This window comes from Camarhynchus parvulus, chromosome 1, assembly GCF_901933205.1.
Source record: "Camarhynchus parvulus chromosome 1, STF_HiC, whole genome shotgun sequence".
In the NCBI taxonomy this organism is placed as follows: domain Eukaryota; kingdom Metazoa; phylum Chordata; class Aves; order Passeriformes; family Thraupidae; genus Camarhynchus; species Camarhynchus parvulus.
Genome location: NC_044571.1, coordinates 14,575,074 through 14,590,470, shown reverse-complemented (window position 1 = coordinate 14,590,470; position 15,397 = coordinate 14,575,074). Strand labels below are relative to the sequence as shown.

Genomic DNA, 15,397 nt, shown 5'->3' with positions numbered 1-15,397 from the left:
ACCCTCTTTGAATAAACTGACAGGCAAGTGCAGCTGAACTGTTCCTGCTCTCTGTGCTTGAATAAAAATAGCAGTGGTTTAATTTAAAAGCAAACATGGACTTCAAAATTTTTAGTAATTCTAATGAAAAGGCTGTTGAGGAATTTTATCATTGGAAAGATTTAAATTCCATAAGCAGTCCATTTACATTTTATAAAGCAGTGCTCTTCATATATGTGCAAGTGAAATAGAGCTGCATAAATGCACCAATAAACTCAATAACAAGAGAACAATAGTGAAATGACATTTATTTCCTGCTAACCTGGTGGTAAATGGGCTGCAGTTATTACTTCTGCCTGGCTGTTACACTTTTTTTGCTAGAAATACCATTAGAAATATAATAATCTGTAATTTAGATATTTGTTAAAATTGATGCAAAGTAAGAGCAGGATGATTTTCTAATGATTTCCTTAATAAAGATATTTCTATATAACAACATGCTTAGTGACTTTGTTCAAAATTTGCTACCTGCCTTTCAGCAGGGAAATAATACAAACATTGCCAAAACCCAAAACCCTAAAAAAAGCTCTCCCTTTTCCATTTTAAGGAGGATTTTCATCAGAAGATAGGCTAGATCTCCACTAGGTAGAGATGGCTGTTTCCCTCTGTTGACAGATTTTGGAAGCACATGGCACTTTGCTACCAATTTAGACATGTCATTGAAGGTTCTGAATTTAGGGGGGTGAGTCTGGGCTGAACAATGCACGATAAACTAAATTCCATAAGTACAACAAAAATAATACTACAAGCCATAGTGCTATGAAATGTATAGCCAATGGTTCAAAACCATTCTCACTGAACTGAAAAACCATTTCATAGTTTGCTGACATAGGAACAAAGTCAAACTTGTAAGACATGAGTGTTATGTAATGCCTTAGATACTGCAGCAACAATTACATGATACAACTTACGTCTACAAGTAAGTTCAGATCCACAAAAATAGCTGCTTGGCTGGAAGGAAAGAGCCTAGAGAGACATTTGGTAGATTTCCAGGCGTGGAGAGTGTGTATGTTTATTAAATATTACTTATTGTTAATGATAGATATTCTATTTGTCCTGGAATTTTTGGATGAGCATGTTTTTAATTCAAGAAATAGATTCATTACTTGTAGGGTCAGATAATTCACAGGGGAAATCTAAGTTTTATAATACAGCAGAACCTTCAAAATCTGTTACACAGTTCTAATTAAATCTCATGAGCCTAGCACTTTCTGCTGTTACTTTTTCAATACTTAGGCTTTAATAAAGCAGCACAGACAAGCATGAATTTTATGAGGGAGATTGGTTGGTTAAAAAACCCCCACTATTACTTTATTGTAGAGTTCTGTAAAAGTTGCGTTTCTATGTCAATAGATGTCACCCACATGCTGGACTGTGCACCCAGGATGGAGAAGCACCAGGCACCAAGTATAAATTAGGAGAGAGAGGGTGCAGGGCAACAGCTGGGGACTTGGGGGCTGTCTGATTTGGAGAAAAGGAGGCTGAGGGGCCACCTCTACATCTTCCTGAACTGGGGAAGTGGAGAGGGAGGTGCAGATCTCATCTCCCTGGGAGCCAGTGACAGCATATGTGGGAACAGTTCAAAGCTACTTCATCAGGAGAGGCTGGACTGGACATTAGGAATCTTATCCAAGTGGGTGGTCAACCACTGGAATAGGCTTCCTGGAGAGGTGGTTGTTGGCCTAAACCTGTGTTTAAGAAGCATTTGAACAATGCCTTTAACATTGTGCTTTAACTTCTGGTCACCCAGAGGTGGCCTGGGTGTTGGACAAGATGTTCTTCCTTCCAACCAAAATGTTCTAATTCTATTCTATCAATTAAGTAAAGAAAGGATGCTATTAGTTAGGTAAAGGATGTTTTGGTCATTTATGTTTTCATCAGTAACTGTCACATTGTCCCTTGTAGCAGTGCAGATTGGAGGTTCTGCCCTAAGTTCCATGGCAGAACTGTATCCTCCATGGAAATGACTGATTCAGATATTTTGCTCATCCTCTGTATTTTTAATCACACTTCATTTTTGAAGTGTTCAAATGCTCTGAAAAGAAACCAACTGCAGAAACCTGATGGTGGTTTTGTTTACTGTGCCTGCTCCATGTGATCTATTTAAATTCCTTTAGTTTTTCTTTAATTCCAGGCATATTTGGGTCATTTTTTTATTCATTTCCTGAAAGAAGAAGAGGGTCAATACGGGATCTGGGTGTCTGGACAATGAGCATAGAGTCTTGTGATGATTGTATCTTTAGATGACAACATTGTAATGTAAAGGACGTGGCAGGTTTGAAAAAGAATTAATTGCAAATCCTCTCTGTGATTCAGATACTCGCTGTTTCTTGTGTTTTCTGCTTCCTGTTTTCTGACTGATGCCCTCCTTTCTTTTGTGCTTGGCTGAGGCCAAATTTGTAAACCTTGCTGTCAGCCTGATGCTTTGCAATCAAAGTAACCGTCGACCTCCAAAGGACTTACAAAAGACCCTCTGGTAGAAACTATCCGTGAATTTTGCTTTAGGCAACTTGTCAGCTCTATCTGTTCACTCCATCTGTGACTCTTCGTGTCTGTCCTGTTGTTTTATGTTACTCAGACGGGACACTGCTAATTTGATGGTAAAAGGATCAAATCTACTACTCCATGTGACACAGGGAACAATTGTCTTGCAGCCTTGATATCTGAGAATAATCTCTTCAGCTGTTGTATAGTTTGGAGTTAAGGTTTGACATTCCTTTTGTAACAAAACAATATCATGAGATAACATCTAATAATTTACCTCTCTCCCCCTTCCACTGCTTTCTTTCTGCGATCGAAAGATGAATTTAAACCAGACCATCTAAAAGCCAATCTCACGGAAAAGGTTTCTAAGAGGGTGAGGTGGCTCTGCCTCCACGTGCAGTTCTCACCTGGCTCTCTGGATGGAGCTCACGCTGCTTCCAAAGGAGCTCGGAGTCCGAGAGAAGCGCTCAGCTCTGTGCTGCTGTTTTCTCTCCTGTTCTTATCCTCTGCTATAGTCAAGCCCTTCTTTATTGTACCGTATTTGACTATCATCTCAAATCTGCTTCAAGTATGTCAACCCCCCAAATTTTCAGTGGAATGCTCTGATAAAGAAACAAACAAACAAACAAACAAACAAACACCCCAGACGGGTTTCTGTTCTTGCCCTTTTAGTCTCCCTCATTACATTTTGCCTTCATTTGCAGAACAGAGAAATTATTCAACTGGATGCAGCTCCAAGGGTGTCTGGCAACACTCTTCAAATGCATGTTCTGTGAATTACCCATGGCCACGTCACAGCCTCTGAGCAGGACTGCAGGGGTGCAGGAGTGAAGGGACACCCTTTAGTTTCCCTTACAATGAAGGTGCAGAATGCAGCCAGCTATGATGGCTAAATGCTATTGACAGCTGTGTTTTGGCATGGTGGGCCATAGGGGAAAGGAGGAACCCACAACTGATACTCCACTGATGTAACTTGTGTGATGAGGGCTCACTTCTTTAAAATGGTAATTTATTGCTTCTGCTCTTCAAAGGATAATTCAATGGAAGATCATCACTGACATGTTAAATTATTCCCACTCCTGGGCAGGAACCATTATTTTATTAATTGCTATTTTTCCTTCCTAAAATGTCCTTTGTTCTTGGGTTTAACTGGAGGCTTGAAAAAAGACATTTTTCTTAAATTCTGCAAGTCTCTTCTAAAAGATCCTCTTAGGCTATGGCACAGGAATGACTTCCTGTTTGGAAGTTAGTTCTTTTGCTTTGCAGTACTATTTTTAAAGCATGGATTATAAGCCAAAAAAGAGCTTGTTTTTCCTCTAGTAAGATTTTTCTGTAACATTATTAACCTCCTTAAGTCATGGAGCACAAATCCCAAGGTCACTGTGCAATCATTTGGCTCCTGAACTTGCCTGCTGCTTCGCTTTATTTCTAAGTTCTATATGCAACATTTGTTTTCTCCACATCTCTGAGTCTGAAGATTGAGTCAAGAGGAGCACAGGAAAACATCAGGACTGTGCTTAGCTATAGGTGGCTCTCTTGGGCAGTGTTAGGTACCTTTGTTTAGCCTACAGGGCTTGTTCTGCTTCTTCAGAGAACCGCAGTAGAGCTCCCTGGACAACACAGTGTAATTTGGGCCTTAGGAAGTCAAGAGCCATCTGTACAAGCCCTGACTTTACAAACCATAGGTACTTTAAGGGAGGAGGGTGTCTGTGGGTTTTCCCACTGAATCCATTCGTTTCCCAGCCAGAACTTGCTGGCCCTGTCCAGCCCTGCAGTCACTTATCTGAGCCACAACCCCCTTTCTTAGTTCTCCTTGGTCTCTGTCTCCTCACAGTTGGGTGATTTCACCATGACCATGACAGTTTTACTGCTCAGAGCAGAGTCCAGGCTCTGCTTCGGACAGCGGCCAAACAGTAGCAGATGTTTAGAGACGAACTCGAGGACAGGGCAAGCATAAAGGGACACATTCCCACTGTCCTTTCCTGACCTCTGACAAACTGCAGCTCACTTGCTTCCTGAGCCAGAAGTGGTGTCTCTGTATTTACTCATATTTTCCTCCTGTGAGTTTGTCTAATGACTTTTTGAACCCACAACAATTTTCATCATCCACAACTTCCCAAAGCAATGAGTCCCACAGCCTCACTGTGCTCTGTGGGTAAAAAGAATGTCTTTTTTACTTGACTGAAAAATGTCACCTTCTCCTGTGTTATGGTAGTGCAGAAACCAGAGAATCATCATCACCTGTTCTCTTTTTGTGCTCACTCTTGTGCTAAAGTCTTGGCACAGCAATACATACTGGGAGAAAGGAGACTCCTGCTTTTCTTCACATAGCCTGTCCAAGGCATACACTAGGCGCAGTTCTGAAATATAACATTTCATTGAGATCTGAGGCAAGCCCAGACAAGAAGGCCAGGCACCACAGCTTCAGGAGCTGAAATTAATCTTGCTTAATGCCAAGCTACTTTGCACAAAGAAGACAAATCATCCAGTCTTGAAAGTGGTTATTGGGTGCTCTGCAAAAATTAGAAATTACTTTTGAGTCTTGTGGGGTCTGTGGATCCATCCTATGAAGACGAATGCAAAAATATGACAGTGGAACCAGCCCTGAGACTCAGGGCTTCTGATTTCAGTGGCTTTTTCTAGAATGAAAGCCAACACAAAACTGATAGATATACTTGGTAAAAGAGAGGGATGGAGTTTCAAAACCAAAGCTTGCAAGACACCTTTTACGTGCTCCTTTAAGATGACTTTATATCTTTGCTTCAAGGATGTCAGAGAACTTCACAAAGTATAAGACTGCTTCAGAGCAGTCATAGAAACTGCTAGACATACTTCAGAAGAGCTATGAAAAGCAGGAGAAATTTCCAAAGACTCTAATTGCAGTTAGACACTTCATTCCTGTTCAAATGCCTATAGGGGAGACTGCTGACTTTCTAATTTACTGGTTTTAGTGGAAAGTTTGATTCAGATATTCTTGAAGCAACCTTGCTATTTCTCAGTTGGAAAGTGTACTTTTGTTGAGTGCCAATTAAACCTTAGCCACTCTTCCTCTTTATGGAAGTGAGCATTCTGAAATTAGGGAGGTCTCTGTCTGGGTGCAAAAAATTCGAGGGCCTGGTTGTACTGTAATAGTTGCATTGCAGGGAGCAATGAGCAAATCTCCTCATAAGGTTGGAAAGTGTTGAAGTTTGGAAAGGGCAGAGTCACATTTTAATTCTTTTCCAACATGTCTGCAATTCCTTTGTGCATCACTAGGGGTTTATCTTCCTGATTTAACTCATCTTTCACAGAATCCCAGCGTGGCTCAGGTTGGAACAGACCACAGTGGGGTCATCTGGTCCAATCTCCCTGTTCAAGGACGGTCATCCCAGAGCACAGGATTATGTCCAGATGGTTCTTGAACATCATCAGTGAGGGAGACTCCACAGCCTCTCCAGGCAATCTGTTCCAGTGTTTGGTCACTTCCACAGGGAAGAAGTTCTTACTCATGTTCAGGTGGAACTTCCTGTGCATCAATTTCTGCCTCTGGTCCTGTTGCTTGGCACCACTGAGAAGAGCCTCCAAAAGGCTCCATCCTCTGACACTCTCCCTTCAGATACTCAGAGGCATTGATGAGGTTCCTCCTCAGTAATTCCTTTTTGAGGCTGAACAGCCCATTCCTTCTTTTACCATGTCCATGGACATATGAAAAGAAGGAGACAACTCAATAAGATGTAAGGAAAGTAGATGCTTCTCAGACATGATGTAAGGGATTTGAAAATTTGTGCTACTTATCTAGTTTGGAGTTTGGTCAGGATTTTGAGGCTGCCACTCCTACACCATTCCTTAGATATCTGTTTGGAAAATGCCAATTTTTAGAGTAACATTTTTTCACCTGGAAGAAACAGAGAATGGTACTTTTCTTCTAGAGCAGAAGTGTTCCATGCTTTTCTCTGAATAAAAATAGGTCTTCACTTTCCATCAGATCGACATTCCCTTTTCATTCTTATCCATTTTACATCAAATATTTATTTCTCATCACACACTTTAATTTTTGAACTCTAAGAATAATCTATCACATCCTGAATTTAATTTAACCTTCAGAGGAAGACTGGGCTTTCCTGATCAGTAACCACAGGAGATGTTCTTCTCCATTGGCCAGAGTTGAAACTAATAGCCATGGCATGTTTGCTTATCTCTTATCTCTGGGGTTAGATTGCTGCTGTCAGCTTCTCCCTTGTTATCTGGCTGCTGCTACTGCTCACTCAGTTGTGCAGGGATGTCGGTTCCATTAATAACCTGAGCACCGTGCAAACAGATAGTGGAAAACAGGTGAAGGGAGAGGAAATTGTATTTAACCCTGATCTCACAGCTGTCATTTTTCAGACTCAGCCACGACTACATAAGGCCAGAATGGGTGTGTGACGTCAAAACACTTGTGACAAATTTCATGCTTGAAGTAGGAGGGAGACAGATGGACAGACACCTGCAGATGCTCAGGGACCAGGGTGAATCTGAAGGTTTTATGGCAGAAACGCAACATGAAAACATTGTTATGCTAAATGACAGAGTAATTCTTCCAAAGAGCAAGAGATCTTCCACCACCCCTGGAAGCCTTGGGTTGTTTCAGCTTTAGCTGAACTATCTAGTTCAAACAACTATCTTTGTTGTTTGAACAAGTAAACCTGTCTCCTGCAGAGGTACAGTTACAAAGACAGTGTAGTCCATCCCCTGCTCAGCAGTAGCAGATATGGAGGTGCAGGAAAGCTGTTCTCTGTGTGGAGGAGAGCTGTTCTCTCTGTGAGGAGTCTACAATGGCATGCTCAGGGATCTGCTTGGCATTGCCTCGCTCTCTGTGATGAAGGTGCGTTTCCTGGCTGGGGTGATCTCCACCTGCTGTAAACGCCCACTGAGGAGAGCTGCCTGCTGCCTGGGAGTGGGTGAGGAGCTCAACAGGGCAGGGCCATGTGCTGGGACCCCACCATGGACCCTCAGTCTGGGCACTGAGCTGTCCACAGCCAGGTGTGTGAACCAGCAGCACTTCAGCTTGCTCAGGTATTGTACCAGTCACTGGGGTCTGAAGCAAAGTAGTGAGATTTTAAATTGCTTCAGGTACTGGTATTGCTGGAGTTTACCTGTAAAGGAGCTATACCACAAGAAGCTCATCAGACTCAGGAATTTGTTCCTTTAGTGGCCTTTTAGAGGCCAGGATGCTGTGACTAAGAATGAAGGCTTCCTCAGCTGCCCTCATTTGTGAGGGAGCTGTGAAGGATCTTGTGCTTAGTTTTCTGCATATGTGATCATCAATGTGAAAATATCTAGATATAATTTATTTAAAACTAAAAATATGTAAAGGTTTGGGATAGAGAGGAATTTGATCTTGAGGAGAGAGTAGAGCATTTTCTGAATATTTTTTCTCTATGTTCTGCAGCCTATGTATTTGATTATGTGCACATCTGCTTTTCCCCCATATATTACAAGGCATGGACAACTGAGAGTGACATGCTTACTGGTACAGTGCTGGTCAGGCCCCTGTTCAAGCCAAAGGAATTCCTCCTCAGAGATAAAACATGCAAGTCATGAGTACTCCTGGGGTTTAAGTTCTCAGTCACTATTTCAGTTGGAGAAGTGTTAAAAAGGGTCTCTGCCATGTCTGGTCTCAGTTGCATCAAGACTGTGGCTGAAGCTTACTTGTGAAATGAGAAATGAAAAGGGATTTTTTCACATGCTATTCTTTATTTTTTAAAAAAGTGCTCAGCAACCTTTGCTTAACCTTGAAAATGTTAAATGAATGTAAACTGATGCAGGCAGAGACTAAGGTCAGAAGTTGTCCCTTTCTGGAACAGGTTATTCAGAGTTTTACATAAAACTGGAGAAGAAATGCTGTGGTGAATCATATCCCATACAGTTATGATGGGAGAGAGCTTCCTCACCCTTTCCTGATCTCTGAGCCTGCCCCTCTCTCAGTGCACCGTGCCAGAGATCTTAGCACACAGTGGTTTTTTGGGTCCCTGTGAACTTTCATTTTGCTAGCACAGTGGGTTTTCTTAAGCCTGCTGCTTGCCCTGAGCTAAAACAAAACAGCAGAAAAGATTTTTTGATCAAGGTGAGTGTGTTTCTAATGAGGTGGCGTGAACATGGGAGTATGGATCAACTCATGAGGTGCTCTGGGAGTGAGCAGTGAAGGAGTTCCTTCACTTGCAGGAAGGAGTTTCTGTAGAAAACTGAATAGAATAACTTTTGCAGCTCACCAATGTGACAAAGACCAATCAAAGGTGGCCTTTTTTTTTTTAATTTGGAGTTGGGGAGTCCATTTGGTTTTTTGATTTTCAGAGATTACTATATTAGAAAACATGGAATGTTGCCTGAAAATAAAGGCAGGAGGAGTATGGTTTTTTACAGTGCTAAGTAAGAGTCCAAGCCTAGCTTGGCATGAGTCCTACCAAAGACAGCTTAGCAGCACATGCTGTGGGGCATGTATCTATATCTGTATCTATATCTATGTCAGCATGATACTAATGATAGTCTGTGTCTTCAGAGCACAACACAATGGTTTCTGGCTTGTTTGAAGTGCAGCTGAAAGAGCTCCCAGCTCTCCACACACCCTGGTGCAGTCATGCCCCAAGTGATCCTCAGGTGTGCAGGAGGGAATCCAGTGCAGAACGCCCCACACTGGAGCTGACCTGTCACTGCTGGTGGTGCCATAGCTGAGTCATTTTGCATATCTGGGCATCATCCTTTCTTCTGGTCCATGGGCACAATTTCAGCTTCACTGAGAATCCCAAGACCCTTAAAACTCACCCATGTACTTTGGACAGGAATAGTTACCAGTTAAGGACATCCTGTGCCAGGAACTCAGTTGTGCTGGTCTGCAGTGTAAGTGCATTTATATCTTCAAAGATGAAATTATTTTCTGTGTGCCACAAAGAAGGGGATTGCACATACGATGTTCTGTTTGTGAAAGACAGAATATATGTCTCTCACATATAATATTCTGTATATAACATAATGGAATCATTCTAATTATCATACAGAGGTTGCAAGTGGAAAATGGAATGAAAATAAAATGGACAAAGAATATTTTCCTCAGCAAAATTAAAGCAAAGCTGGCAGCAGAATGAGTTTCTGGTGGAAGGAGAAAAAATGATTGAGTCTATTAATTGTAGTGCTGCATTGAACTGAGGAGCTGTGCTTATGAAAATATCACAGTCAATTAGAATGTTTATGTAAGTAAGACTGAAATAAAGATCTAGTTTCACACTTTCTCTGACTTTGTCCAGTTCTATTGCTTAAAAAAACTAAAATTAATGTGGGATTAATTTAAACTGAAAAGTGAATTCCAGTGAAACTTTCGTCACAGTGCTTGAACCAATGACTGAATATTTGTATTCCAGAGAGCCAGTATGGATTTAGAGCAGAAAAGAGTAGCACTGATGTACATTGTTGCTTTTTCTGACTCTTTTGTCCATGGTAGTCCTACAAAACTTTTAGATCCTTTAAACTTTATGCTGTGTAATAATAATATTGTCTTGCTGAATAGTAGATATTAAGACTCAACATATAATCTCAATGAACATTTGTCTTGGGAATTGCTGTGTTCCTTTTCCTCTCTGTTTCCTAGGATTATAAGGTATGGTATAGTATTTTTAAGTGTACTAAATAGTATTGTAATAGTATTGTCTTGACAGTAAGTTTTGTCTGAGTGAGGCTTTGGTTTCCAAAGATCATGTGGAGGAGGAGGTAACCACTGTACCACATAAACCTCCACTTTGTCACATCATGTGTCCCCAGCACTCGGCTTGTAAAAGTTCCAGAATTTGTTGGGTCTCTATGTGGTGAGTGAGTGATTCAGCTCAGTGATGTGGCTGGGGAAAAGCTTGGTTAAATTTCTGCTGTGTTATGGGTGTGTTAGGTGGTCCCACAGAAGGGGTGTCGGGGAGCTGAGGCAGCCTTTGGAGGCAGTGGGTGCAGGCAGCATGAGAAGAGCTATGGACAGGGCTGAGAGGAGTGGGGAAGAAGGACAAGGACTAGGGATTTTTTCCATTTGGCAGCACAAATTTGTTAAATGGACTCAGCTACTTTTGGAGCCATAATGTGTATTTAACTGAAAGCAATTGTATGCATACATGGGGGTCATTATTCACACAAGTCACTTGATTATTTATTTTACTTTTTCTTTGACCTTGGCCTCAAGCTATTACAAAGATGGAATGATAGCTGTGTTTTCTGTCTTCATTATTTTAGGAAATATTTTAGAGCATTCAAAACAATTATTGTAATAGAAAGGGAATGGTTATGGTGCAGTGTGAAGTGGTGATATGTGAATTGTTATTAAATTAAACACTAGTTCTTGAAAAGTCTACACAGCTTCTATTATTGTGACAAAACAAAATGAGGACAGTTATGTAACAAAAAGAGGACAGTTAAGTTTTAAAAATAAATAATGATAATCTGTATTCTTGAGCATGCATTAGACAGTTCACTGCAGATCAAGTACTGTTAAAAATTGTAATTTCAGGCCAAGTGTTCATATTTGAGTTGCCACTTCACTTTCCATTGTAGTTGACAATGTGAAAATCCCTGATATTTGACTTTGCCACAAAGGAAATAGTGTGCATCATTAGGGTGAGCTCAATCCATCTCTCACTCAAGTCAGTAGTGATTTCCTACTGACATCTGTAGGATTGGGCTTTAGCCCTGTGATGGAACTTTCCTGTGTTTTGCCAAGATCCACCACTCTATTTTCCTATTTTTTCCATATATAAACCCTAGAAAGATGCAGTGATATTTATGCAGCAGTATTACCAGATGGCTCTTGAATCATCTGTTCTCAATGAAAAATGAAAAGACTGGGCACATATATAAAGGCTGAATTAATCTTTGTAATTAAATGGAACATTACTTTGCCATGAATGATTTTAGCTTTCACAATGTATTTCATGCTAATTTTTCAGTGAACTGTAATTGTATTAATTTTTTATATATTTAGAAGCTTAAAAATGATCTTCACAAAGTTATTGAGTAAGTTAATATACAGAAGATCTCTGCCAGACTCATAAAACTTTGTTGTGAAATATATGTTTTGTTTTGTTTTCTCTTTACAGTAAGTAAAATATGTCAGTACTTAGTGTTGTATAAAATATCCAAGTCATACTCAGAGGCAAAAAGGCTCTCAGGATGCTCACATGCTTGGTTGTCAAGTGAGAATTTGAATAGGCTGGGAACTGGGCTGCTTTGGAGCACTGAAACATGTGTGCATTCCCACGTTGGCAGGTTGTTAAGCAGAGTGAAAGCTCCTTTATTATCTTGTCTGTGTAGTAAAATGACTTGCAGTGCTCTGCCTATGACAGAAAGACACTGATGGTAAAATCCTGGCTGTGTTGAAGTCAGTGGGGACACTTCCATGCACAAGGAGTGGTGGAATAGTCCCACTCTGGCTCCTCTGCCTCAGAGCCTGCTCTCTCTGGCTGCTGGGATAGGAAAGAGTTGTCATGACTTACCCTGAAGCACCCTGCAGCAGTGAGTTTCCTTAATTTACCCAGCAGCCCAACTCAGCTGAGTGCTTAATGATGCCGGGGGGAAGTACCCCGGTGCTTCTTTTCTTCCTGCACACATGGCTGTTTAATATGCAAATTAGAGAGAGGAGTTAAATGAGCCTTTAAACCATAAAAAGTTGTGCATGGTGGATTTATGGTGGATTCATGTGCAACTGCCACATGGCTGGTTCCTGTACATTTGTCACATTTCATTTGACTCCCTGTGCTTGCCTCCTGGTGGCTGGTCTCTTATACATACTTTTAATCCTATCAAGGGGAAAATAATGACATCATTATCAAAGGGTAAGCAAGCTGTAGAAGAGTTTTCCACTTCCTTGTGCTATGTAAATAAGGAATCTCCCAACTGCTGTTAAATATTGCACAAGTGAACAGAAAAATTGGCACAGAAACAAAACTTCCAACATGCAAATTTAGAAACCTGCTCTCAATATGATACTTTCTAAGTTGTCAATTGTGTAAATAAATTGTGCTGGGCTCTGCTGAAAAGGTTTGTCCCTGATGCAAAGCTTCTAGGAGGAATCCCAGTCAGAGGAATTCCCAAGGACTTCAGAAGGCTTCCTGTGTTCTCTCATGAGTTTTGCTTTGGCTATAGGAAACAGTTTATCTAACCAAGAGCCAAACATCTTTCACTGTCAGCATCAGCTTTGTCTGTCTTACTTGCTCAGATCTCTAAACCACACCTATTGTGTTATTGTCTTTTAATTAACAAATGCAATAATATAACATTTCCCCTTATCTATCTATCTATCTATCTATCTATCTATCTATCTATCTATCTATCTATCTATCTATCTATCTATCTATCTATCTATCTGTCCATCTATCTATCTATCTCACAAAATACAGACAGCTTTAGACATACAGAGCATCGAAGTACTAAAAGCAGCATTACCTTTTGAGGTTGCTTTCCAAAATCTCAAGATACGCTCTGTTATTTACTAGGGTTTTATATAAACTTTATAAAAAAACTCCTTAGTGTCTGACTATTTTATTCTCATGCTTAGAAATCTCAATCTCACAACATCAAATGTGAAAGTCACAAAGCAAATGATGAACTCACGCAGAACATTTGAGATCCACCCGATTTGTTTAAGTAGCTGACTTAGCAGAAGTTAAAACAGCCGACCCGAGAGTTGGGTTTTGCTTTTTCCTTTTACAAAGCTAGTTTGAACTGGTATTGAAACATGGGAAATGGTAAAGGATATTTTCTGTTTCCTTGTGAAGGTCAGTCAGTTGGACCTGACAACACCACCAGGAAAAATTTAGATACTCTTGATTATGTACAAACTTGCAGATGAGTTGTGTTGCCTTCCTGGCTTTTTATTCTCCCTCCCCACCACAGCCTTTAAAATATCATGAAAGACTGCTGAACCTTCTGGCAAAGTGAGGAAACATTCTGTTGAGAGTTAATTTGGCTCATTTCATATTTTCCATTCAGCATTTTTCTTCCATGGCTTTTTTTATTACTAGGGCAATTTGCATGACAATGGGATCTTTCTTGCTTAAGAGATTGTCTGCTCCTGCTGCTAATTTCCTACCTGAAGTTGTTATCTTCTGTTTGTGACATCTTAATTATCTCAACCACAATTAATTGTGATGTCACAAATGGAGGATTATGACTTTGGGTTGGAAGTGAGATTGAGAAATTGAAGGAGTTTGAAGACAAAAAGAGGCCTTTCTTCTTGAAAAATAAAAGAGGAGACAGAATGACTTTGGTTAAATGGAAGCAATCCTCCATCACCTTTCTTCTGAAAGCTGTGGAACAGCTGGTTTTATGCCTTGCTGTATAGGAAGCCCTGCTGTATTGAGATGCTGTGAAGTGGGAGAAGGGGAAAGGAGATGTGGAGGAAGGGAAATCTTCCCTTAAGCAGCCAGTCCCTGAAGCAAAAAGGAAATAAAAGTTGTTGGACCCTAAAATAGGCCCAGGCCCAGCTCATAGAGAGCAGAATGCAGGGTTGGTATGGTTGAACTTGGTTTAAAGGCCAATTATTTATTGTTTTTCATATCTTGCAATATTAATTTGAGTTTTGACATCAAAGTCTGATGACCACAGAGGAGCATTTTTGAAGGATGGAGGGAATTCCAAAGACTTATGAGGAAATTATATTCAGCATCATGAAAACATAAAAAAATGAAACTTTTGTGCTAACCTAGTCCATCATAGCTGTAATTTATCCTGTGGACTTGTCACATTCCACTTCTTGGTATGTCACCTTATCTTTTAGCGTACTTCTGCTTTTCTTCTGTAAACTTGTTTCCACAGAGATTCTGGGTGTTGGAGTGGCCTGCTGGTGTTTTTGGGAGGACATTACCAAGGCTGTTTATAAACTCACACCATGATTTACAAAGTGGGAATACTCACTACAGCTACTTCACACTGGACTGTTTGCACAGGTTGTGCATAAATGCTGGGACCAAATCACAACTGAAAGAGGATTAATGAAAAATGAAGTGTCTTATTTTAACACCTCTGCTGGCATTAGGAGAAGAGCAAAGACTGCAGAGTAAAGGAGGGAAACTGGAAAACTACACACAGATCGGTCCTGTGGTTTTCAGAACGTACAGTGTCCTTCAGAAAAGGACCCATCCTCAGGTGCAAATGGAAGTGGCCCTGGTGGAAACGCCAGGCTGCACTTGCTGGGATCAAGCTTGATTCACATCTGTGCATCAAATCTATTTTAGCAGTTGGCACCAGCTACTGTGCCATAGCAAAACAGGCCATTTCCTGTTGTCCTTTGGAAAACAGTGTACAAACAGGCATTTGACCATCTGATTAACACAAAACCCTGTAGGGAAAATCAGCTGTTAAGGTTTTGCACTCAGGCACGTTGCTGTAAGTACGCAAGAGCTCTGCAGGCAGTGACAGACCCACTGTGATAATCTGACAACAGAATCTGGACCCTCTGCCTTGTGATGCTGAGCTCATTTGTGGCACCAAGTTTACCTTGTAGACAGGTTGTTTTGAAGTTACATTAGGATGGCTCCAGGGAAGCGTAATAATACCAAGTGGAAACTGAGCAAGAAAGAAAAAAAAGCTGTATGCTGAGAGGTGGTTTTATCTGTCAAAACTTTTTTTTCTCTTTTTCTTTTTCAAAGGCAAAAGCAGTTATGGCGAAAGTTGGTTACCCTCAGTTTATAATGAATGACACATATATTAATGAAGACATCAAAACAGTAAGTGCCAGGCTTGCAGCTTTATTCATCTATTGCAGCCATTGTTTGCTCTGTTTTGCTGCTGTCTAAAGTCAAAGCTAGTCTTTTGTTTGGCATGCACCTGGACTCGTGCTTGCCTGGTTATTTTTATTTTATTTTTGAAGCGTGCTAGCTCTAAATTTTAT

The 15,397-nt window shown here is 40.7% G+C and overlaps 1 protein-coding gene across 1 annotated transcript in view; it reads left to right on the top strand.

Annotated features, from left to right (window-relative positions):
- Positions 1-15,397, top strand: part of PHEX (phosphate regulating endopeptidase homolog X-linked) — a 101,290-nt gene that overhangs the window by 46,828 nt on the left and 39,065 nt on the right. The window contains exon 13 of the mRNA XM_030952775.1: positions 15,156-15,233. Within this exon, the coding sequence (XP_030808635.1) occupies positions 15,156-15,233 (78 nt within the window). The remainder of the gene's footprint in view (positions 1-15,155; positions 15,234-15,397) is intronic.